Here is a 26,714-nt window from a genome sequence, read left to right on the forward strand (position 1 = left end):
GGCTTCCATAAAAAGCATGCATTTGGATGAACTTACTTCTAGTGCTGTTTAGAAACTAAGTCATTTTTCTTTTTTTTTAAAGTAACTTTGACACAAAATTGATGAAATGGTACACGTGCAATGTGGAATTCATAATGTCATATTTTCTGTATCTTTTTAGTGTGGAAATACTTAAGAATGGTAGAACACACAATAAAGTCTTTTCTATTTATTTTTACTATTCATATGTTCTCTTCTTTTAGGAAATGATGTGGCTGAGCGCAGAAGTGTGATAAAAGAAGCAATATTAGAGGCAGAAGCCTTTGGTGATATTGAGACTCAGGCTGAACTGATGGTGCAAGCTGCTATTCTTGACCTGCAAGAAAAACGTCCTGTGGCAGGCATTAAACTTCTTTTGCAGGTTTGAACACAAAAGAAAAACTGTTTGCTTTTCTTTGATGAATTTTTTGTGTAGTCAGAACAGCTGATGGCAGCATTAAATAAATTTGAAATAGCGCCTCTAAAATAGATTTTTTTTTCACTTTGTGTGCTTTGTCCTCATAAATAGACAGGAATATAATAACTGCTCTGATTTATGTTGTCTGTGTCCAAACAGAATATCATCGGTTTACTCCAAGAGGATACATGTATTTCCCTGCCAGCTTCTTTGACTTTTGTGAAAAGCATGCTTCTGCTGGCAGACATACTGCCACTGCAAGTAGTAGAGGACTCAGAACATTGCTCTTCTCCAGTGGAACCATTTAACTTGCTTGTTTTGGCACATAAGCTTACCATTAAAGCCGTGAGTACATGTCGGTGCATTTCCAAATCCTTCCAACAGCCCTAATTATTTATCCTGGAAGTTATTTTATCAGTTATTAAGAAGGACTGCTCCTAGTAACTGATCACTTCAGTTTTAAATACATTAGAATAGTGTAAAGAAGTCGTTCATCTTACCAAATTCTTTATCCATACTCATCAAGCATGTTCACATGTGAAGTCTGGTGTTTTCACAGAATTTAAAAATATTGAATAGTTGCAAAATACACATCCAAATGTGAAAAAAGAAATAGGTAGTTTGACTTCTAAAGAGATGCAGAATACTCACTTTTCCCATTTGCAATGAAGGACATGTTCATACTCAACACCTCAGGGAGAATGTAGATCTCATTAAATTGCTAAGTCTTAAGCATCTAAGTCTTAAGCATAAGAACTTAGCTTTGTGTCTTAGAATAATTTGAATCAGGACAATCTGTTTAAAGTAACATGATATTTTAGGCTGATGGACTGTTACAATTGGTATGAAGAAATAATTTCCATGTAAACATTTAAACATGTAATTAAAAAAATTAATTTAAAGACATGAACTTTGTGAGAGCACTAAACCATTTACCTATTTGGGATCCAAAAATAGGCATCTTTATCTGAACTTGGTAGAGGTTGTAGAGGAAAGTTTTTAGATCAAACTCTTTTTCCTCCTATTTTCTAAAATGCAAATTTAATCCACCGAAATATTTATTTCACCAAGTAAGAAAGAATCATATGAATCACTTTAGACTCAAACTTCCAACTGTGAGACTTGCTAACCTTCAAGTGACTTGACACTTTACAATGTCTCCCCATTGTCTTATCTCCATGAATGAAAGGTTTGACTGGCTCCCTACATGCTAATTTCTCTTTCTTTTCTGGCCGTTGCTGGATGTCAGATTTCTGTGTAGAAATGACAGTTTCTTTCCAGGGCTTTGGTTACTTGTGAGATCTATTTCTAAAAGAATGATTTTAGGGAGTTCTCTGTTAAAAACCAAAGCCTAGAATTACTAAATTCAATTAAGAGTTCATTAAAATTTTTTGTTTGCATCACAAGACTCTTCTGTAAGACAAGTACACACTAAAGTAAAGGAATTCAGGGATATTGAATCCTTTTCTACTGCTCTTTTCAAGACACTTCAGTTTTGCAATACCTGACTTACTTAAACTGCTGTTTAATTTACTGTCTGCAACTTGATTTTACTGAGCATGCTCTTCTCATAGATTTTTGATTGTGGTGAACTCATTGAACGGCAAGGAGAAGACAGTACATTGACTTGCCTGGTCCTACCCTTGAAGAATATCTACCTGCCACATATTAACTTGCTAGCCCTAGTCAAAATGAAAATTGGTAAGCAAAACAAAACTCATTATTATTTTTAAATTTTGGTAAATTTTCACTCATATTTTATGAATGGGTTGGTTGGTGTTGGGCTTGGGCTTCCTTTGAGTGGCCTAGGTAAACCTCAGTGGCATCATACAATACTGAAACACTTTATAGCTTTGTATTTATATCCATCAATCACTTGAATTTTTGAGAATTGGATTGCAACAGTAAATATGTAGCAGCATTTCTTCTCAGGAATTAGCTTAATTTTGTATAAATTGGTTGTCTACTAAATAATTTACAAAGAGCTGTTTCTTTTTTTTTTTTTTTTTAGGATACACATTAGCTGAAAAAGTAGCTGCCACAGCTGCAAGACTTCCCTTGCAATGGCTACATGCTCTCAGGCATTTAGAATCAGCATTGAATCTTTGCAGAGCAGCTGCAGCAAAAAAAACAGATTTGGAAGTTGAACTTCTTTTTCAGATGGGTAAATAAACCCTTGTTTGTACATCCCAAGTGCCATTCTAGGAGATGTTATGCATGATGTCTCTTAAAATGGAGACATTTTACTGTAAAACTAGAATAAATTTTGACATTTCTTAAAGTCTCTAGATGCAGATCTCTCTCCTGTGTTTAGTACCACACCACAGGAGCTCAGGATGCATTATTCTACAATTAATTTCAAAACTGGATTAGAGCTACTTTCATCTGTATGTTAGCAGGCATCCAAGAGTGTGGCCAACAAGATTAAGAACATTATATTTTGCATTATGTGTTGGTTTGTGAGAATCCCAGTCAGAAAAACATTGAAGACTTTGTAATGTGTATCTTAAAACGCCATTTTTGGGAGTTAACAAAAGAAAAATGTGACAGTGTAAATAAATAATCTCCTATACTGCAGAGGCTGAGAATTCCAAGTTGTGCAGTGTTGAACGTGCTTCCAATCAGAGTGTAGCACAGCGTGTGAATCCTGTCTGCGAAAAAAGTTGACTCATTTTCGTCTTTTAGCTGTTCTTGAGAGAAAACAATGCTATTCATTATTTCTACTGTCAAACAAAAAGCATGTTCACATAAGAACCTCTTGCTTCGCTTTTACAGAGAGGTACTGAGAAGATGTTGCCAACAGACTCTTCTGTTACAGCAAGCTGGCTGCGTTTATCCTGTGGGATGTGCCCAGCACAACACGGACCTGAGGGGCACCATGTGTGCAGCACAGCACAGAACAGGCCTCTGCCTGCTCATTAACTCCTCATACACAATGCTTTGCTAGTTGGGATCAGGAAATGTTAAGGGTCATTATGATTCCTAAGTTTGGTTATTTTAGCTACTCTGTGAATTGTTATACAAGCATTGTGCATTACCTTTTAAATATACTGGAAAAGATCTTGCTTAACAGAAGGAGAATAGATAATTTATTGTGTTGTTTAACTTTTCTGGAGGTAAAAAAAGATTGGGTGGGTCTTACAGAAGAAAAATTACTAACATCATTAAAATCTACTTTCTGTATTTCTTTCTAAGGTAAGGTAAAACGCCAAACAAGAGAAACAGGCAGTAAGTTAACTCAAGCTGTTGAAACCCTGTTTGAAGCTATTAGGCTCAGCCAGCAACATGATCAAAAATACGAGTAAGAATCTAGCTATATAACTTTGAAAAGAATTTAAATCATACATGAATATAATTTTAAAACATTTTTTTTGAGATTTGGTCTGGGAATTCTATTATGGAGTATCTTTTATGTTTTAGAGAGTTTTATTTCAATAGAGAAGAGCTAGTGGATATTTATTCTCTTATTTAAAACAAATGATAAGAACATTTAAAAGCATTTTTAAACACTTCACAAAAGTTACAGCTTTCTGTTCTATTTCCAAATTTGTGCCCTATCTGTCAACACTGAGAACAGAGCTATCAATTAAACAGGAGGTTTATTCATATTTCAGAGGATGAGCTGTGGTCTGCCCCCTTCCAGATAACAGAAATCCAGCTTGAAAAGGTTACCAGCCAGAAATAGTCAGAAGAGCAGAGGCAGAAGGAGCGTAGGAAATGTGTTTGTAACAGATATCAGGACAGTGACTTTGGCATTAGTTATCAGCCTAGAAGATGCCTGAAGAGCTGAGCCAAGACAGCCAATAAATTCTGTCAAGCAGCTCTGATGCATTGGACTTTAGTTTTTTTGTTTCTTGACCAGTCTAAATGAATAATGTGCCACATCTAGTTAGAGACAGTGTAAAGGCAGCAATTTACCTTGCTTGTTTGGGTATTCTATTACTTAAGTTAATGAACCAGAACTCTGAATGTAGAAGTAGTAGCATAGTAATAAACCTCAACAAGCAGCCAGCATGATGGAAGATGGTGCAGAAATACACTGTGGTGAAGTTTTGCAAGTTTAATTTGCTACACTCTCATTTAATTTGCTACCATCTTTCTAAAAGAATGTACAGTGATATCAATGGACCATGGCTTTCTTGTTTTAGTTAACTTAACATCCTGCTGACATTTATACAAGCCCTGTGATATCCGTGGTATTATTTAATTAAAGTTGTTTCTTGATGTCTCACATCCTTTTTTTGTTAGCAAGACTAGAAATTTGACTAAATTGTTGCCAACCAAGTGTAGAATTTGCCATCTTTTCAGCTAGTTTGCTCAGTCTTTAACTGTGCAGCACTCTGACTTTTGTATTTTGCTTTACACAAATTGTACTAAAGTTGGAATTGTACTATATAAACAACCAACTCTGTGCAATATGTGTCTGTCCAGAATAGTAGCTATGTGAATAGGAGTTTGTTGCTATGCTTGGGGAATTTAATTCCTAAGTGAGATCTGAATAAATCTGCACAGCCAGGAGGAATCTGCATAAGAAGACTATAAACCTATAGGGAATAGAAATGTTGGAGAAATTCTCCAGGTATAGTGATTTTCAGCAGGTTGAAGGGAATAATTCTGCCCCTCTGCTCTGACATGATGAGATCCCTCCTGGAGTACTGCACCTAGCTCTGGAGTTTTCAGCACAGGACAGACTTGAACCTGTTGGAGCAGGTCCAGTGGAGTCCCACAAAAATTATGAGAGGCTGGAAAACCTCTCCTGTGAGAAAACGCTGAGAGAATTGGAATTTTCAGCCTGAGGAAGAGAGGGTTCCAGGGAGACATTTTGGCAGCCTTTCAGTACTTAAGGGGGCTTATAGCGTGGAGGTGAAGTCTCTAATAGTGCTTGTAGTGATAGGACAATGGGTAATGGTTTTAAACTAAAAGAGGGTAGATTCAGACTAGATATTGGGAAGAAATTTTTTACAATGGTGATTTACTGGAATAAGTTGCCCAGAGAGGTGATAAATGCCCTGTACCTCAAAGCATTCAACATAAGGTTGAAGGATGCACTGAGCAACCTGATGTGGTTGAAGTGTCCCTGCTCCTTGCAGGGAGTGGGACTAGATGACCTTTAAAGGCCCCTTCCAACCCAAACCATTCTATGATTCTATGATTTTTGCTTAGTTTACAATACTACTGTAAAAATCACTGAAAAGATAAGGAGACATAGGAGGAGAGTGGGGATAGCTGAGCTCTGTCTGAAGATGTGAAACATTCCTGCACAGAACTCAAAACTAAGAAGGTTAGTATCTGAGCCCAGTTAGGAAACAAAAGTCTGGTTTGGTCACTGTGAGTACTTTTGCTGATCCTTTGGAGAGTTTGACTGAGCACCCAATTTGATTGGTATCCAAATTCAGCTGCCTATGTTTCAGGGAAAGCAGGGCAATGGATAAATGCCTTAACTTGAGCAAGGAAAGCAAACAGTACGGGAAGATCACTTCCTTTTCAGAATTAGGGTTTTCTTACTAAACATTTGCAATTTATGTATGGAATATTTGTTTCAAATAATAAAAACTATATTTGATGTACTGTTAAATGAAGGTATTATTTGTTAAGCACACCATAGAGATGTTTTAGACTCACTTTAAAACAGGAACCCATGGACTTCTGAATTCCTAAATTTCTGAAAGAAGTTTCACTTGAAGTAGATGATGGGGGCTGGATGAATGCTTTATTTGGTGAGGTATCTAGCTAGTCTTATGCAGGAGACAGATTTTATCACTGTAATGCTTACTTTGATAGTTAAGCTGATTATTCTGTATGCTATTTCTTACAGGTTAGTAAGACGGTCGTACCTTGAAATAGCACTATCCTATTTCCGTTTTGCTGAAACTAATGAGGATGAATCAGACACAGATAATTCGGTGACTTCCAAATACAGTGTATGTTTTCTGTCTTTTGGGCAGGGGCCTCTTCAAAACAGGAAATATGTTTTGTGCACCTTGCCATATTATTATTCGCAGTGACTTATATATCATACTGAAACTAAAAGTCCTCCTAGAAAAATCACACAAAGAAACCATATAATAGAATTTGATCTTGATTGATGTTCTCTCTCACATTTATTGTGTTGAATAATATATAAAATAGTTTTCTATATAAAACAGGAAGACACAGAATCAACAGTGTTTTCATTTCCCATTATGTACAAATTAATTTGCACCTTGGAAAATGTACTTAACATTCAAACCTATACTATAACTATATAAAATTTCAATTTTTCTATACAAATATGAATGACAGCATGAGAAATACAAGTGTCTTTAATAACATGAAAGTTCCTATGAGCCATAGATGGAAAGCAAAATGTGTAGCATTAGAGAAAAGAGGTAATTAAGATTCAAAAAAGGGGAATATGATAGCAACACTGTATACAGTAGTGACAATAGTATTAGCTGCTCTGAGAAAACTTTTTCCAGGGGCAACCAATAAGTATGCTCTAGATTTTTTTTGCTGTTGTTTTTAGCATTGAATGCATGGATTTACATTCAATGCCAATTTTTACAACTTGGAAATAAAACAATTACTTTATAAGTTGGAGGACTGTCTTCTATGTTTAGAATATATTTTACTGTAATATATTTAGAATCCTGATTATGAATTGGCATGTAATTTTTAGACCTATTCTGAAGATCGGGCTTCTGAGGACGCTATGAAATCAGAAGCGTACAAAGCACAAGCCTGGATTGCAATAAGAGCAGCTTCACAGGTTGGTGCAATATTCTGAATAGGTGATTTTTGTTGGTTTTTTTTTTTTTTTTTTTTTTACATTTCATCTCATTCTACTTACACGAGCAAATAAGGCAATGCAAACAAGAGTGTTAAGGTTTCCTGAAATTTCTGGCATAGGTCTTGTTTAATAAAATTAAAATGGCCACTGAATAATGCATTTAATCTCTCTTGGACAGATATGACTCTGCTTACCTTAACTTTGATTCAGTGCAAATAAAATGGCACATGACTTGATATGTGTGCACATGTATTTGACATGTGGACAGACACCAATGGCATCCAGATGAGGATATCTGGTTTGAAATCAGTATGTAGTAATTAAGCTTTCAGCAGTAATGATTAATTTTGATATAATGTGTACCTTATGTCAGAAAGAATATTTTCTTAACTTTTAAAAATATAGTATGTTGAATAATTAATTTTTGTCCTCATCTTGCTACTCTAAGATATTAAAATCTACATAAATTTTGTAGTGAATGAGTCCTGAATAAAATAAATGTTATTTTTAGGTCAGTGAAGCTATGCTTGCTTCTCGGCTGTTAATTGGAATGAAGAGTGTTAAAGATGAGAACGTGAAGGATGAAGTACAACAAAAAATCCCAGAATTTGCTACTATGGATCTTTTTTCTTCCTACAGAGATTTCATATCTGGTATTCCTTTATACCTTGTAATATCAGAAAATTAAATAAATATTAAGCTATATATGCCATGTAATCTAGTAATACATTTAATACCTTGTTTTAATTTATGAAAAATTATATATCACCTTTGGAAAGTAAAAGCAAAAGTCTCATCATGCATAGCAATACAAAATATTAAGTAGAGACTTCATGAGCCTTTAAATAGCAGCCTGTGCATGTGTTCAATATTTTAGGAAAAATTCATTGTTTGAATACTGTGGTTCAGACAGACAGAGTGCACATACTGCCATAATTTTGGATGGTCCTTTGTGACAGGACTTCCTTAGACATATAAAGTAGATATTGGCCTTCTTATCAGTCATCACTGGTGGTTTTTTTTTTTCCCAAACATTGACATATAACTGATGTTTCTCTCTAGGTATATTAGCATTCCCTTGGAGAGCTTCAGTTTTGCTCTTGATTTTGCAAGGAGATGTTGGTCTTGAATAGCTTCTCTCCCTGCGTCATTACCCAAAAACCTCAACCCAACCAACGAAATAAAAACAAAACCACACACAACAAAACCCACCAAAACTGACAAACTCAAACTCTTGCAAAGTTTTCTGCCCATGTCTTCTAAAAGTCAAAGTCAGTAGAAAACTTTCACTGTCTTTCCAATCCTATGGATTATTATTTAGATATGCTTCCAATGGCTTGGTAGAACTTTGGTTTATTTCTAAATTCTGCTTTTATTTTTCAGCTAAAGGAGTTGATGAAATGGAAGTTTTTGAACTAAAAAAAACCCTCAGCAGTGAAACTAGGAATTCTGAGATAATGAGTGCTAGATGTTATATAAACACTAAGACAAATTATTCATGTTTATTTTTAAACAGGAAACCATTGATAGTGATTTTGGTTCAGTGACTTAATTTCAATTTTGCCAAGTGAATGACAAAGACTGAATTGCTCTGTTTGATAGGTGCTGGAAAGCTGAGCCATGTCTGCATACTGTACAGTGTTTAAACATATGTGTTTTGATTAGTTTATGAAAACAAATGTTGTATGCTAAGACTTTCCATCTGATTGTTTTGTACTAGCTCCATTTGCTTATAATTACAGATAATTTTTTTTCTTTTAGCAAATGCAACATGTGTTTCTCCTGATAGTTCTGCTAGCCAATACAAAGAAGAATAGAAAAAGTAGAAAAGCAATAGTAGGCCAAAATACAAACAAATAATTGAATTGTAAATTCTCAGCATAGAACACTAAATATTTTCTGTAAAACTCTTGGTAAAAAAACATATTTAAGTTTTCATCTATAGGACAATATGGTCATTTTGGCATTGACAGTGAAATGTCAGGAATAATAGAGACATTCAAATTTTGTAGGAGCACTCGTGATTATTGTCTGAAAGTTTCCTGTTAGGAATCACTGTAACAATGTTTTATCAATTTGGAGTGAGAAACAGAGCTCAAGAATTGTGCTTTTGAAAGAGCCATGTACTAATACAGTGAAAACCGGTATTGAATGTAAACAGTGATGCAGTGATATCTGTACTGATAATTTGTTCCTCTTTCTGCATAAGTACAACTTTTAGGCAGTGCAAAAGAAAATATTATCTTTTGTTTTATTTCACAGTTAAGAGTATATTTCAGTGAAAATGTGCTTAATATCTAAAATGGATTTAGGATTAAAACTAACAATGAATTCTTCAGAGTGCTTATCTATTCTGAGTTAGGGTCAACAAAACTGAGAAGTTCAGGTGCTGCAGTTATGATTGGTGACTCCTTGTGTTATTCCATTTAGTAAATATCTTCTATTGAACAATGTGTAGGAATAATGGTTTCATATTCAAATTCAGAGAGAGAGAATGCACCTTGTTCTCTACTCCTTTTGAATTCCTTGCAAGGATTAGTAAGGTTCCTGCCTTTGATCTGAGAAACAATTTTCAACTAATTTTAAGGCTATTTACTATTTCAGCTCATATTAAAAAAGAGTAAAAATAATTTTTCTTGTATGAAAAATATAAGCAGTTTCACAAGTTATACTTTTAGTTACAGATTAGTCAGTTCCAACATAATGCAGAAATAGCTTTTGAATTCTAACCACTTCGTGTGTGTTCTGGAACTCTTATTGGATTGCAGATGGATACAATGTTGTGTCTGAAACTCCCGAAGTATCTTCTGCTGAAAACAAAGAAATCACAGAAGACTATCAGAGTGAAAGTGAAGGAACAGAAAGTCCTGTCACCAAGGCCAGCCAGAAGAAAGATACGATAACATGGATTCTCCTGATTCGCTACCACAATCATTTGAAGAGAATGTATAACACAAACCTATCTGGTAGGCATTTTTTATTTCCTTCCAGAAAACTGCTATAGATGAGAGACTGTTATTGAGGGCAAACAGTGTCAGAGTTAAAGGCCGTAATCTGAAGTAGCCTAATTTTTAGTTCCTTTAAATTATATAAATGCAAAAAGTCTTCATGGAAATCCAGATTTATGTCAGTTTACACATGCTGCACGTGAAGATATTACAACCTTTCTTCATAGTTATTCATAAGCCTCCACAATACAAGGAAGGCCTCCCTCAAAACTTAATTGTTATTACTACATCTGAAGCATTTCTAAAAAATTCATAATCTATGTTTATTTTTAGTCCTAGAAAAATCAATCTTAAGTCACATAATAAATAAATGGGTTCAATTTGAGGTTCTGTTTTGGAGACCTGAGTGTAGGGTAAATGGGAAGGCTATGCACTATTAAATGTGTTTTGACTGAAACCCCAGATGTGATTTGCAAGCTTGGGTTATTTCATTGCAAATAGAACATGGTAATAGATAGGACCTTTCAAATAGAGTAAGAATCCATTAATTGCAAGGCCTTAATACTGTGCCTCTACATGTGATGGCCAGCTTATGGATATACAATTGATGACCCAACAGGTGAGAACAAAACTATATTGTATGTGTAGGTGTTATTTAGAGAGAAACCTAGCAACTCTGAAAATAACAATTCCAGAGAGGGCTGGGTTTTCTACCTGCAGCATCAAATGAAAGTATTCTGGCTCAGCACTGAACTGGAAGGAATGTATCTGCAATTAAGTGTCAAAAGGTGCATGTAAATCTCAGCTCTAGTTACCTACAGTTACGTGTTGTTGGGGAGCCTAGAGGGAAACTCAGTTGATCAGCCCCTAGCTGTGTAAACTGGGGTCTTAAGAGCTCTCAAAGCTAATTTTGGCTGTGTTGAATAAATATGTGTTTATTCTAGTGGGTGCTTAGACATCTAGTGAACATACTGGCACTTACAATTTGAATTTAAGTACCTACACCTCAAAATTATACCTCCCATTTGATGCTACTTTATAATGTCTGGAGAGAGTTTGTTTCACTATCTGATCACTGGTGAAAAATTACCAATAGCATAAGCTAGTAATATTTAAAGGCAATCAGTATAATTGTTGGAAATGCATTTATATGATAATCTATTTACATATTTTATGATGCTTCCACAATTTATGAATATAGTGTATATGTAGTAACTTGACATTTTAATGGCAAATAATGATGTAATTTTAAAAATCTCTTTTAAAAACTGCCCCTACCCAGGAACTGGATCACTTTCTGGAAGAGATGGACACCTTGGTTTGATTTCTGACACAGGAATTGTTCTACGCATAGCAAAAATGCATTCCTTCCTTGAAAGGTATTTGTTGGAATATTCAGTGTGTTGTCCTGAGAATTTTCCAGCAGAACTACATGATGTAGATATACCACTCAGTCATTCAAGTGATTCTTCAGAGGTACTTATATTCTTTCTAATGTTTCAAAAATATTATACTGGTATTTCATTCAGGTTCTTGGTAATTCCAATGGTAATATTTCTGGGAGCACTGTAGAAGAATGAAATTATATGCACAGGATCAGTACAAAACCAAAATCCTGTGAAAGCAGTGAATGATGTAGTTAAAATAATTATTCATTTCTGCAAAAATAATCTTCATCCCATAGCCAGTGTATTTAGACCCTAGAAGATTAAACAGAATGATATTTAAAAAGGTGTTTTTATTGGTTGATAAAGTTGGCTGTTACTCACTAAGGGCTGAGATTTTAAATCTTGCAGATCTTCATCTTTCATACCAAAAATGTCTTGATGTTAGTTTTGTAATATGTATGTACCAGTCTCTATATTGTTAATTTAGTCTATAATAAAAACATGATGTTCAAAAAATATGTACATTATATTTTATCAAAAGCCTTTTAAGGTCCTGTATGCCAATTTTTTCACTGATTATTAGCTGGCTAGAAAATAAACCTTTTTTTATCGCTGGCTCGTGAGCAGCTTATTTGAGCTTTCAAATGTAGGCAGCTCAGAATACGTTACTCAGATAAATCTTGAATTAGAATTCTGGATTCTACATTGACCATGGCACATTTTTTGAACATTGAATGAAATTGTGTTTTAAAACCCACTGTAAAAATAATTGTCTTCAAAGTTTCTCAATCACATGTCTTATATTAATAATTATCCTAATACTAAAAATTAAAATGAAAGATTGGTCTTTGTGGCTTATTTTTTAGTTATTATATTCAGTATTAAATGGAGACAGGGGAGCCTTGAGGAGGGAGAAGTTGGTATGTTATGAAAATGAATAAAAATACTTCTGTGAAGGTAGCTTGTCTAGAGTTGGTGAACTTTCTGCAGTGTTGGACAGCATATCATTACTCATTTCCCAACAAAGACCTGACTGTGCCACTGAATAAATTGTAAATATACAGTATGTGACATTTATAACAGCCATCATATATCAAAAATTATTTTACTCTGTCTGCTCTTTTTTTGACATAATTAGTATTACAGTATTCTAGAATAATAAGCTTCAGAGCTCACTGTCATGTTCATGACAGGTGCAAGCTGCATAATCATGTGTTAACTTCACTGTTGTTGACAGCTAACAAGCACAAAGCTCTTACTTTTTTTAATTCTAAGATTCATTGATTTTTATCACAACATTTTTAGAAGCTTTAACTATCCAGAAGGTTATAGATGTTATTTAAAAATGTAACTGTAATTTATTACTTTGAGTTTTAACAGTAGAAATAGACATACTTTTTGAAAGAATGAGTTTTATGTACAAAGTTGTTTCACTTATATCTACCTCTGTAACCTATTTTTGACCCTTGAAGGCTTTTTCTGGTCTGCTGACCAAAGAATCCAAATTACATTAGGTCTATATTTAAAATTCTGGGCCCTGTTACGTTTTTCATGCTTTTTTTTTTTTTTTTGTTCTGCTCCATGATAGTAAGTAGGTCTGGAAATACTTGACAAAGACAGTTTGTTTTCAGGCTTTTGAGAAAGTTGAATAGACAAATATTTTCATAAGTTATTCAGCAATCGACCAGTTTGACAACAGCAGTTGTAACGTTCTTCTTCAAAAATATTCAATATGAACAGAAACCCCAAAGGATTCAGTTCAGTGAAAAAAAACAAACCCATAAACAAACCTTTTAAAAAGAAATATATAGCATAAACTGGAATTTTAAGAGCTCAAGTACAGGGGCACAGAATAAATTAAGTTCTTCTCATGTCCATATATATGTTTTCTCCTAATTTTTTTCACAGTCCATGCTAGCAGGACAGTGATTCATTACTGAATTAGAAGAGGGCTGTAGTGAGTGGGTCCTCCATGCACAGCTCACGGCTTACCATGGGTTATGGCCACTGAAGGCAAATCCTCAAATGCTCAAATTTATGACTTCCACACCCCTGGATTCATTGTTACCTTCACTTCTACTAAAGCTTCATGTGGGATGGTAACTGGCTTAATGGCATAAATCAGATTGTTGTGAAAAAATCCATCTTTTGCTCACTTGGATTTACTGCCCTGTAGTTGTCATACACTGACTTTTTTGTAGAGAAAATAAGTTAAATTCTCCATTTTTTCAGCAATGAACATTTGAAATTTGAGAAGAACTAACTTCCCAGGAAGCTGTTTTCAGTGTCCACATTTTGGAACCAATGATGGAGACATTAGGCCTATTTCAAATAGCCTCCATGTTTTCCCTGAAAAAGCAACTGTTTGGCCAGTGTTCTTTGCAGATCTGTGTAATGCTTTAAAAAATAGAGATGGTGTGTTCAGCCTTTAAATCAAATATTTCAGAATTTTAAGAAAAGGTTTTATTCATACATGAATGATGGCTGACAGTGTTCCTGCATTAATTCCCTGGTGAATGACAGCCAACAGTAGCTATTTGATGAATGCCCTGCTAATGTTCCATATGTATGTTATAAAATACAACAAATCCTCACAAATTAAATGGTTGAAATTTCAGCAGGTGTCACCCTTTGTTAGTTGCAAAGCTGAGAAAACAGATAGGTAAACATAAATAAAGCATTATTCTAACATTGAGAATCCTGTTTTAACTATCAATATTTATACTTGGCAAATTACTTTTTCATCACTAAATGTTGTATTATCAGTGTGCCAAACAATAGATTTGAGCCAAACTCATAATGCCATAATGATTTTCAGTCAAAGGCAGCAATCATTGTGACTGTGGGTATCTCTAGGTCAGCCCACAGATCCTTTGTATTAGCTTTAGAAAGGTGTCATTGCATAAGCATTGATAAGTCTTAACTTAGTAAAAAGGACACCTTTAAAAACTACCTATTTACCTAAATAAACATATATTTATGCTGGAATGAAGTCATACCAATTCCAGTAGACACTAGATTATAACAGATTTTTCCTGTTTCAGAAAAATACAGAAAATATAGTTTAAACTTTAGTTTATTTAAATGATGTAATTTAAACATTATTAAATATTATTATTTACTAACAACTTAACATTTATTTTGTGTTTCAGATGTCTATTGATATTTCTGAAACTATATCATTAGTTTCACAGGCGAGAGCAGCTTCTACGGTTTCTGTCATTCCAGAATATGAGAAGACAGAGAGTAGGGCAACAGTTGCTCCAGATAGGGAAATCAACATTCAGTGGTACATTCCTCCTATGGCAATAGAATCAAACGACAGAAAAACTAAGGTATAACTAGAGCAAAGCAGTTCCTTAGGTAGTGGAGCAAATTAAGTCTAATTTCCAATGAATTTTTGTGTTATGAGTTACCAGCTTTTTAACAGAATTATGGTGATAGGAAGAATTTATTTACTCTGCTGCAAACCTGCTCTTTAAAAAAACAGAATTCCCTGACAGTTTTTTGTTGGTAGGCCAAAAAACCACCTTTTTTCCCCATATAGAGCTTCCAGGCTATGCTGTATTCATGCCTGTTGTAAATCCCTGATGTCTTCAAGACCTCCACTCTAAATTTGGGTAGATACATTGGAATAATAGTTTGGTGGGAGACTCTTGGAAAAGCAAAGATCCACATATACAAGAAAATGGGTTTTTGTAAGCCTCATTTTCCTAAAAGATCAGACTGAAAATGAAAGATGAAAGAGATGAGAGGGTTGCAGGACTGTGAGAAACTATGACATAGAATTTTTTTTATCTTTACGCAAGGGAGCAACGTGTAGGTAAAATTTCTGCTACAGCAATAAAAATCCATGATCTTAAACTTTCTGGCATAGCAGATCTGTTTCTAAATTTCTATTAGACCCATTTATCTTTTTTAGGAAACTGATAGAAACCCCAGGAGTTAATGTAAATAATGTACCTTTTAATGTGGTTTTGCAGGTTACTTTAGCATGACCATACAGATCAGTAGAAGTCCAGAGACAACTCTTAAAACCAAATAATGTATGAATGCCATATTTTTGACATTTTCCATATAGTCAAAATATTCAGCTACCATTAGGAAGCATATTTTCAATTACACTAGTAAATACTTGCAGTGAAAGATGAGAACATTCTGCTTAATTTTCTTAAAATGGTATGGTTTTTTTAGATTGGTGAGTTATGCACACTTCATGGATTTAAACCTAGCATGATGACAGCCATGCATATGATTGACCAGGATCGGGACAATGCTGGATTTTGATACTGACATCATGTGGTACACCTAATTTTCAAACCCAGAGTAATAATATCCAATTTAATTAATTAAATTAATCTAAAACCTATAAAAACTGAGTGTAGTACAAATTCATAAGAAGTCACACTCCTCTCTTTTTTGAAGGTCAATTACCTAAGGCTTAATCAGTACACTGTATTTGATATTTATTGTACTCTTGTATCACTGAAATAGCTCAGGTCTACTGCATTACAGTTTACCAATCCCTTCTCTGTTACAGGTTTTGTTGCTTTATGCTTATAATACAAGTCCTATCAGGATTAGTGACATCAGTTCAGTGTCTATGTTTTCAGGCCACTTTTGGATTCCATTGGCTAGGTAAATAATCACTGACTCTGTCCAGTTATTTCATGCTGTATTAAAGATCAGTCAGCCATTTAGGATGAGAGAAAATAAAGTACAAAATATCAAAGAGCTGTAAATCTTTAAAAGCATTCATTTTTGCTTTTCAAATATTTTTCACTGTAAAAACTGTAAGATATCATACATGTGTTAAACTCATCCAAACAGCTGCTTTTTCAATGCATTCATTAGCATTTTAGTTTTGATTCTTAAAGAACCAAGTAACATATGCTAATTATATTACACTGGCATAGCAATGTAGCAGATCTAAAAACCACTCCCGGCAGTTATTCCCATTCTCTCATTGAATCAACTACTTTCTCCATACCATATTACAACTCTAAGAAAGCAAGAATTTTTCTCAGTTGTAGCACTGGACTCTGCCCTTAATTTTACATCCTATGGCATTTTTCGTTCTTTCTTTCTTGTCTTTCATCTAGTCTTAAAATTTTTGGAACTGCTTAGTGGGTGGAAGGGAAGAAATAATGGGCAGCCTCTGCCACCCTGGTTGGATGAAAAAGCCATTTCTTGCAGAGACATTCCTAAAATCATACTTCTGTTTTTAATGTAAAAAGCTAATGCATTCTATATCTCCACTTCATTAAATGGAAAACTTATTTTTGTAAAATTATGAGATCAGTCTTACAATGAAAGAAAATGTAGAACTTAATCAATATGTAATAAAAGCTAGGTCAACCTAATTATAACATGGAAACAACAAATATTGTTGTTTTATAGCGGTAATAATGAAAAACTTTGTCTTCTTTTAGAATTATTTCTTTAAGGGAGAAATTGTCTGATCTGAAGGAGCAAATTGAATTATCGATGCAAGCTGCTAAGAGCTTTTCAACTTCAGGACATACAAGTTTACCTGAGCAAAATGAAACTTTGAAAATAATTCCTCCATCTAAACCCAAGAGAAGTGATGCAAAAGTGCATCTCGATGGTAAAATAGAAGTAAGTGAGAGCAGCTTGGCTCTTATATGATTTAAGATGCCTGTTTTGGGGAAATAAATGATGGGCAACTTGGAAGGAAGACATAAAGGCAGGCATTAAGCTTCCCACGCCTCTTTAAAGAAAAGTTGAAATACTTTCACTCTTTATTTAATATTTAACTTTTTCTTATATATTACTTGTCGCTTTAGAAAAAAAAACAGGTATTTTGAACCTTTTACTTGAAAATAAAGGCTACCTCTTCAGGTACATAGATTTGGAAACTTATACCTAATTTATAGTAACCTACATATGAAAATCCTTGGCAATGTGCTAAATTAGCATGGTGATCAACCCAAAAGTGCTTTCTAAACATCAGTTAGACATCGTCAATGTAAAATGGGCAGTGGTGGTTTCTGAAATAAGAACCTTCAATAATGTTATTGAGAGATGACTAAAATTGGCATGGAGTTTATTTTCAGTTTCTCTATGTCATCCTCTTTTCTTTTTATTAGCAAGGCTGAATATGGTCCACAAGCAATACTCTCCCCACATACACACACACAAAAGGTAATTTCAGAATTTTCCATGTGCTCTGTTTGAGATAATGTCATTGGAATAGAATGTTGCCACAGCATAAGTGCTGCTTGATAAATGCCAAGGCAAAATAGAAGTTTATTTTCAAAGTGGGAGACATTTATCATGTGACAGGATTCTCTTTATATCTATTATGTGAAATGATTAATGATGTAGAGGCTGTCATTTTGTCTGATGGATGCTGTGCAACAGTGACAATTGTGCACTGTGCCATTATTACGAGGTTGTATTTTGACCAGCTTGGAGAACAAATGGTATTTTGGCCAATCACTGTGCTCAGGAGGGTAGACAGAGCTGTCCTTTAGTGGGTGTTTCTGATTACCTGAAGGTGTTTGCTCAAAATTTCATTAATATATGTCAGTAATTGGTAAAAAATGTTTAGAATACTAATAAGATTAACATGCCATGCATTATACATGTATAAATATCATCTGTCAGGGTGTTTGTTTATCATATCTTCAGTAAACACATAGCAAAAGTATGCTCAGTCACTGGATTTAAAACCTGAGCCAGGAGCAATTTTGCCTCAGTAGAAATGGCAAGATTTGGGCATTGTGTTTGTACAGGAAACACTACTGTTTGTGTTGCAGAAAATTTATATTCATCAGCTAAGGTTTACTTTGCTGTGAATTCAATTACAATAACCTAAAACTTGAATATTCTGAAAAATTTTGTAAGGCTGAGCCATCTGTTAGCTTATCAGAGGAGACTGATAGTACAGCATATGTTTGTAGTACACAGATAGTACAAATTTCTTCTTGTTTTATACCATTAGGAAATTGCTAAAAGGTGTTTATCTGAAGTCAAAGCACTGCTTTCTGTTGATCCAGACCTGTGCCCTCCATTAACTGAGGTATGTTGTTCTCATTTAGAGTAAAAATCTGTTTTCTAAAATAAAACAATTGTTCAATTAAACTGAAACAAGGATTACACCACTAAGCATCTTCCCATTTTTTTCCTTATTTTGTTTTGGTTTTATTTTATCATTTTTACAAATAAAATACAAATGTGCATGATTACAAACTGTGAATATCTTCACTGTTCATTAGAATCAACTTTTCATACACACAAAAATGTATTAAAAGGGGATTTTTGCTCACAGTGGTTAATACAGATTATTCACCACTCTCTGGTTGTTGTTTACACAGAGTCCAGTGAATTTCCATGATGGAATCACCAAATGCAATTTCTTTCCATTCTTGCATTTTTGCAGTTATTCAGGTTTGATTATTCCATTTTCTTTAGCTTTCTCTGTCTTGCCCATGACATGTTTTGAGAGATAGCATGCAATTTTTTTGTCCCTGCTGATGGGACAAAGCATCTTATTCGTGCTGTTGTTGCCCAGTGCAGTCAGTGTCCCAGAGGAGACTGTGGGAACTGGCCCAGGGTGGGAAGCAGTGCTGTTCAGTGTTCTCAGCCACCTTGGGGCCATCAGGGAAGGACCACAGCTCCCAGGGCTCAAGGGACTCCACAGGAGATTCTGGAGTCCACTTTAATTATCACTCCCTCAACTGATCCTCAAATATCTTGCCAGTAATTGTTCACAATGGAATGATAATGGAAAAGGCATCCACTGTACCCTTCCAGTCAGAGAGCTCTTCCTACCAGAACAGAATGTGACTTTTATCTGAGAACATTGGGCTAGTGCCTGTTATAGCAGAGAGAATCTGTCCTGTGCATCCTGCAGCCCAGTACCTGAGAGTACACACTGCCCTTTGGTACACATTGCACCATTCCTGCCACCCCTCGTTACCCATCCCGAAGTTCTCTCTCGAATGACTCCCAGGCCTTCATATCACACAATCTGGCTGTACTTCTCAGAGTCCCACTGAAGTATCTTCCATGGTAGCAATATTTGATAGATTCCTAGGGAAAGATACAGACAAACTTCCACAGAATCATGGAAAATTTCTGGAACTGTTTAAATTCTTGTGAATTCCTTTCACTTTGCCTGCTTCTATTTGTGGATCTGAGATGGAAGTGAGGGAGCAGATTTAGTGGTGTTCTTCTATTAAAAATATGATGTTTACTGCGCTGCTTTTATTCTCTCTAAATTCCACAACCAGGTGGAACATCACAGAACTTTTCATCGTGAAGTTTCAGATAGAAACTTCAAACTAAGATGCTTTGAGGTATGGTAGTTTTGGTTGAGTAGCTGAAGCCTAATCCTTCAAGATGCTGAGTATCTTTGTTCTTCTCTGAAGCCAACAGAACTTGTAGGGTGCTTAGCACTTCCCAGTGTATAGCATGTTTCACAGTAGCATTTCCAAACTTTCATATAAGCTGTATGTGTGCATTACCCTGTCTCAGCCAGAGGCAGAAAGCTCTGGGAGGGACTATGTACACCACAGAATAGTACATTCCCTTTGTTTTGGAATGGAGGAGAAGGCAGCAGATACATTTCTTATATGTAGTTTTTCACCATTTTCCCCCACCAAACACTTTTCTGTTGCTCATCTTCTGGTGAATTAATTGGGCAAAGTCAGTTCTAATTTGTAGTCTTTTTTTTCTCATTGTATGAGCTGTCACTCTTCTGTCGTGTTACCTCTTTCTCTTCTTTGATTGTTTTTTCTCTCTCTGTGTCTTACAGTGCTTTTGATTCAGCCCTGAATTATATTTACAAATGGAACAAGTGCGTTTTCATTGAATTATTCATTTAAAATGATTTGACTCTTCATGTTTTAAGAATAAAAAATTATCAGCCTACTTGTTTTTAATGCTGTTTAATGAGTAGCTATGTCCTTGAGAGAGATATAGTGTTTGGAAGCTCCAGTCTTAAACATTGGAAGTAAATTTATAAATAAAATAATTTCATTAAAAATTAACCTCCCTATGTAACTTATTCCAGTCATCTCTGTCTTCAACTGTTTTTTGTTGATACCTAAATCAGTTAAATAGTTCTCCATGTTTAATGGACACTCAAACCAGTTTATGATTGCCCTCTATTTCACCTTTTACTGTTAGCTCAATTCCTTCATTTTCTCATCTTAGGAAAAGCCTTCCAAATTACTAACCATACTTGCTGCTCTTCATTTTACCTACAGATGATCACGAAAAACTTTGTGAGCAAGACTGTTCATAAAAGTTTCCTCCCTTGAATCCTGTTTTACTAGTTTCCTGCAAGAAAATGTCATTAACCACAAATTTATACCCAGGCAATAAATATTTCTAACTTACTCATTGATTGAATTTCAGAAATCTGACTGTATATGAAACTATTGGTATAGATGTGTATGTATATTGGTATATACATGTGTGTGTGTATATATATATATATATATATATATATATATATATATTGGTGTATATGTGCTTTTTGGTACCTCTAAGCTTAATAAAGTTATTAATTTAGTATTTTTTTTTTCAGATCCCATTTGATGTTACTTTGCAATCAATAACAAGTTTGAAAGATATGTTTGATCTTGCCAATGGATGTATAATAAGTGATGGAAGTCTTTTCAATTGGATGATTTCTCTGCTTCGCTAAATGCTGTTTTGCAATAACTTCATCAGTTACTATCTGAATGCTACAGACTTAGACTTAAGTTCTTGTGTTAATATAACAACTTCATTAATTACACTAGGATTTGGCTCCTGTTATGTTTTATAATTTTCATTTTTAGGTTATTTCCAATTATTTAGGCATTAGTAGTTTTTAACATGAAAATATTTTTTTAGGAATTTAATATTTTTAAAGTAGTTTCTTTATAAGAGGATTCTCTAGCTATTCAATAATTTCTTATTGTTTAGAAAAGCTGGATAGGTTTGTAGTCTTCTAGTTCCAGATAATAGATATTCCTTTTTCCCTTGAAGTTGTATTCTCATCAGCAATTTTTAAATTGTTTTTTGCAGTTAACAAAAGTTGATATTATTTCTGAAGTTGAGAATTTTTGGGGAGGCTAAAATGATCAATGAGTTTGTTCTCTTATTCATCTGTTTGGAACCTAGCATTTCAGGTTGTTGAGGGTGCAAATGATCACTCAGATGTCTTCATAATTTCAAAGCATTTTTAAAACAAACAAACAAACAAACAAACCCCCCCAACAAATAAACAACTCCCCCCTGCCAAAAGACAGTACAAAGAATAAAATTGTACAATATTGAATATTTTTTATATAATTCTAAAAAGCTAAGGGAACCTTTCTGAATGTTGCTGTAAATATTATTTTAAAGTACTCAAGAAATACATATGAGTCCTAACAACAACCACCTGAGGCAATATGCTCAAGCATATTCTCCATCTCAATGGGCGGAGCATCTGAAATGCCCCAGTGATTGAGATGGAGAATTTGACACGAACAAGTGAATTAGCAGAGAGGGGTCATGGCCCTTTGGTTTTGCTCACATCTCAAAGCCAGGCATTCCTTTGTTACTTGGAATGACTTGTTTGCAACAAGCAGCAAAAAACCCCAGGACGTTTGGGCAGGAATCCTATGAGACTTGTCCTATGAGTAGTTATGGTTTTGTAGTTCCAGGAAAATTCAGCATTAATGTAACCATTCTGGGGCTCATTTCCTGTGAAAAATTCCAGTCCCTTTCACTCACTTCCCTGTACTGTAGCCTAGTGATAAAACAATAAACTTTTTTGAGCTATTTGGAAATTGCAGATTTACCTTGGCTTGTGCTTTTGAGAAAAATGTTACCTGGTTGAGTTTCTTTTAGGGAGGAAGAGGGAGAGAGGGGTAAGATTCTGAATAATGTGTATTCTAAATGTGATGAGTGCAAGAAGAAAGGGAATAAAGTTCTTTCCTGTTTCTCTTTGCTCCTATAAAAGAAAGAAGACTGGATGTATTTGTGTTATGTGTAGCTGTTTAAAAGTTGTGCTGTTTTTTATTTTGTGTACACTTTTCTGGAATGCTGTAGGTAGTAGGAAAATTAGAAGGATAATGATACAATGATGAAAAGAAGGGAAAAAGTGAGTAATTGATAGGGCAGTTATTTTTGCAAGACAGTTTTAAAACTGAGTTAGTATGATTATTTAACTTGACTGCCTAACAGCCAGTTTGGAGGAGAAACTCCTTAGCATTATTCTTTCATTAAAAGAATTTATTATTCTGCAGTTGTTCAAAAAGCAGGAAAGATAAAAATTGACATTACTCATTTTTCTTTTACAAGGAACAAGTAGGAAATTGCAGCTTTTAAAAAACAAACAAACAAGGTATTCTGTCTTTTGTTGTGCTTTGTACAAACTATAAACCTATCTTTTTTTGTTTGGGGTCACCTTGAGGATTGTCATAGGACTTTTATGCACCTTAATTAACATTTGTAAAACATGCTATAGGCATCAGGTGAAAATGGAAGTGAAGTTCCGTTCCAGACAAGGTGTTTTTTTCAGTGCTGCCTGTCTGGACCTTGTTATATTTCCTGTACTTGAAACAGAAATATTAAATAAAAGCCTTTACCTATTCATTTAAAATACATTACTATACTTACTTTCCTATAATACATATTTTCTAAGATTTTTGTTTTAAAGAAAAATATTATACTTTAACACAGCACAGTGAAATAATAACATTAAAATATTGACCTCACTGTATCCATAGCAGCAGATTTTATTCTCATAAATAGAAGATAAAGTATTCAATGCAGGTTTCAGAGGAAACATTGGAGAAAACATTTTTTCTTTTAGCATACAATTAAACTCTTTAGTTAAAATCTGCTTGTATGGAGGGAAGTTCATATCTGAATGTCTCCAGTAATCACACAGAAAAAAAGTATAAAAGCAATTGCAAAGCAAGTTATTTCTTGGTTATGTATTGCAGTAGTTGGGTGGGGTTTTTGTCCTTACCAGTAAATGGAGACTAAATAAGTGAAACCAGAATGGAGAGTTCAATATGTGAAACCAGAATTTATTTGTGTCAGCACCACGCTGAATTAGATTTGCATAGAATACTTGTCTGTGTCCCTGTCTCCAAAATTAAGAAGGAAGAGGAGGAAGGAGGATTTCACTTTGTAAGGGAGGACCTTCCTGCTATGGGAAGTTCTTCTCTACGATCTGCCCCATACAACAATGCCAAAGAGCTACTATTGACAGCTTTGAACCCCTGGCACGTTTACCAATTCTTTTCAAATTTTAACTGAAGTATTTCTCCATTGTACATCTGTGGAAGGAATGGACAGTGCTTCCTTATCTGATAAATCATGGGATGGGGCAAGGAAAAAGAGAGAGAGAGAGAGAAAGAGAGAGCTAGAGGGAGAGCACACTGTGGGGAGAAATTGAAAGATTCTGAAGAGAATGACATTTTATCTTCAGTGCATTCCCTTGGGTGAGGGACTAGAAAGACCTATGAGAAACTAAAGAATAGTAAAAAGAGGTGTTTGGGGTTTTTAAATTATTTGAGCATTTTCTGTTATGTGAACTGAATGAAGGAAAAATACTGAGGAAAAAAAAAACAGTTTCTGGTCCTGTAATTAAAAATTGTATTATCAAGAACATGCTGGAGCTCAAATTGAATTTGAACAGGGAGCTTAACAGTGAAAGGTCTGAATGGATTTTAGAATATTTCAGTTTTCAAATACTGTTTCAATGTATTTTTAAGTTATATTGCTGCCTTGAAAGATGTTCTATATTCAAGACATTCACGGGATTTCTCATGCCTACAAATATATAGTAACTTGAAATTATTTCTGGTTAAATTAATTTTATGATGTGGAAATCAGTAATTTCACACGGATTTATCCAATTGTATGTGACTGGTTTTTAAATTCCACTACAGCTACAATTCACAATAATTTTTTGTTGTCCAAAGAATGTATCCATTTTCTGGATGACATGAATCTAACAAAATAATCCTAGTAATTACCCTCACTATGCCTCAGTTTCTTTATCTGAAGATAACAGTAATCCCCTCATCAGTGAGGGATTTTAAGTTTTCTGCATCAACATTTGGAAAATATTTTCAGATCCTTGAGTGAAAGAGGAAGGCTATTTATGTTATTATTCAGTTGAGAGACGCTGTAATGGAACAGTCATTTGTTTCCAGTCCATTTCAGTGACATCCAAGAAGGAAGATTGTTTAAAATAATAATGATGGAGTTAGAATTAATTGTTGGCTAATATGCTGAACTAATTAAGCCAGCAGAGAGATCCATTTATGCTTGCCAAAGGTTTTCTTTGAGTTAAAGATACTGAGAACATCATTAAATGAGAGAAGTGAAAATATGAAGCATAGGTTAATCTTTAAAACAGAGTGGGTGAAAGGGTCCAGAGGCAAGTGATGAAGTCAAATATTTACCACTGCAATTTAATTTTCCACTTTGAAACCCCAGAGATAATTAGAATTATTCTCATTTATCTACCATCTCAGCATGATTTGGGATTCTACTTAATGTGCAAAGAAAAAAAGATGGGCTGTGCTGAAGCAATTGGCACGAAAACTCTCAGTGTGGAAGCAGAATACGCTACCTGAGAAATAATCACAAGCTGATTGAGCCAGCCCTATAGTCCTGTGTGGAGGCTGAAAGTCTCTGAACACACAGAGCACCTACGGGGCTGGTTTAGCTCCTGGCCAGACATTCAGAGTTGAAAAGTACATTTCAGCAGCCACCAAAAATTTCTAATGCCCTAGGCAAAGCTCCTTGCTTCTTGGCAGTGATACTTGTTTCATTCCCTGTGAATTCTGCATCATACAGCTACTGTACAGCAGAGCTAGCAGTGAAAGTCAAGATCCTATCATATGAAATTACTCTATATATTTTATCATCATACAATGTGCAGTGTATTAATTATCTCTGTTGCATTCCTACGATTCCACTACCAAATGGATAATGCCCACTTTTAAGTGGTTTCCAAACTGCTCTAAAAAACAATTATAACCATAAAGAAATTAAGGCCTTTTTTTTCCCTGGTGTCCTGACTGGTCTTACTGCCCTGGAACTCTGTGGCTTGTCCTTCAGAAACTAATGTCACTGCCCCTACAATGAAAATCTTGTTTATGGCTAAAGAGGAAACCTATGTATGTTTAAAGGCAAAAATCTATTAGTATAATTGAAATCTTAGCCTGATCCAAGAACTGTTATCCTCTCAGGTCTAATTATTATGTGAGAAGAAAGATTATTTCCATGTGCAAAATGTTTTAATAATAGGAAGTTTAAAATATTATATAAACTGGTTTTGCCTCTCTTCACTTGTGTATTGCTCACACTTCCACTCTTTTTACAGCCTTGCACAATTGCTGGGAATGCCCTGCCTTGCACAGGTGGCCTTTCAGCAATACCACCACTTTGGCTTTAAGGATTGGGCTTCTAGCTGCAGTTCTTTCCCCACACAGGATACACCATCGTGTCCCAATGGTTCCTTACAAATACCAAGAACAAGCACTGCACAGGTACTGGCATAAAAAATGCTAGCAAAAGTCCTACCAGCAGGAAAAACTGATTTAACTGAGAGGCTGTTACAGAATGAAGTAAAACATGCTGATCACGTTTATTTAAAATGCCCCAAATTTTTAATTGTTCAAGGCTTCAGGGTTTGTCAGGCAGGTGCTCATTTATCTGTCTGTAAAATCAGTTGTGCTCCACAGAGGAGATAAGGAAAAATAAAGCCAGAGGATATGGCTGTGGTAAAGAAAAGGTTTTAGATTCTCTCTGTACTGAAGCTGGGATGTAATAACAAGTGCTGGCCTCAGAAATGCAACAGGACAGGTTTAGCAGCAAATTAGGACTATAAAGTGGAGTGAGGATAGAAGACTTGCAGGAATGCTGTGGATCCCTTAGCACTCAGCTGAGAGGGCAGGTGGTTGAAGATGTAAATTATGACTAAAGATTGCTTAATGAGGATTAATAGATGCAATAGACATGATCCTCATTGCTGTAGGGAAATAATGGCATTTTGTGTAACAGTGGCATGGTTTCTTTTCTCCTGATTCTGAGTTCACTTCTACAGACAAGATATTAAATGAACTTGGAAAATCAAGCCTCCATCAGAAAAGGAAAGTAAATCAGGCATTGGAGCTCGACCGCTTCTGAGGGGACACAGGATA

General features: G+C 34.8%; 1 protein-coding gene across 1 annotated transcript in view; it reads left to right on the forward strand.

Annotated features, from left to right (window-relative positions):
- CFAP54 (cilia and flagella associated protein 54) overlaps window positions 1-23,107 on the forward strand; it is a 102,311-nt gene extending 79,204 nt beyond the window's left edge. Inside the window, exons 54-68 of the mRNA XM_054279681.1 lie at window positions 243-400; window positions 596-781; window positions 2,011-2,137; window positions 2,448-2,600; window positions 3,632-3,737; window positions 6,252-6,357; window positions 7,095-7,184; window positions 7,717-7,858; window positions 9,974-10,171; window positions 11,436-11,629; window positions 14,694-14,876; window positions 16,082-16,179; window positions 16,974-17,160; window positions 18,509-18,586; window positions 21,101-23,107. Of these exons, the coding sequence (XP_054135656.1) occupies window positions 243-400; window positions 596-781; window positions 2,011-2,137; window positions 2,448-2,600; window positions 3,632-3,737; window positions 6,252-6,357; window positions 7,095-7,184; window positions 7,717-7,858; window positions 9,974-10,171; window positions 11,436-11,629; window positions 14,694-14,876; window positions 16,082-16,179; window positions 16,974-17,160; window positions 18,509-18,586; window positions 21,101-21,220 (2,126 nt within the window). The 3' untranslated portion in view covers window positions 21,221-23,107. The remainder of the gene's footprint in view (window positions 1-242; window positions 401-595; window positions 782-2,010; window positions 2,138-2,447; window positions 2,601-3,631; window positions 3,738-6,251; window positions 6,358-7,094; window positions 7,185-7,716; window positions 7,859-9,973; window positions 10,172-11,435; window positions 11,630-14,693; window positions 14,877-16,081; window positions 16,180-16,973; window positions 17,161-18,508; window positions 18,587-21,100) is intronic.
- The last annotated feature ends 3,607 nt before the right edge of the window (window positions 23,108-26,714 follow it).

This window comes from Melozone crissalis, unplaced genomic scaffold (assembly GCF_028551555.1).
Source record: "Melozone crissalis strain CALT ecotype California unplaced genomic scaffold, PUWL_Pcris_2 ptg000004l_1, whole genome shotgun sequence".
In the NCBI taxonomy this organism is placed as follows: Eukaryota; Metazoa; Chordata; class Aves; order Passeriformes; family Passerellidae; genus Melozone; species Melozone crissalis.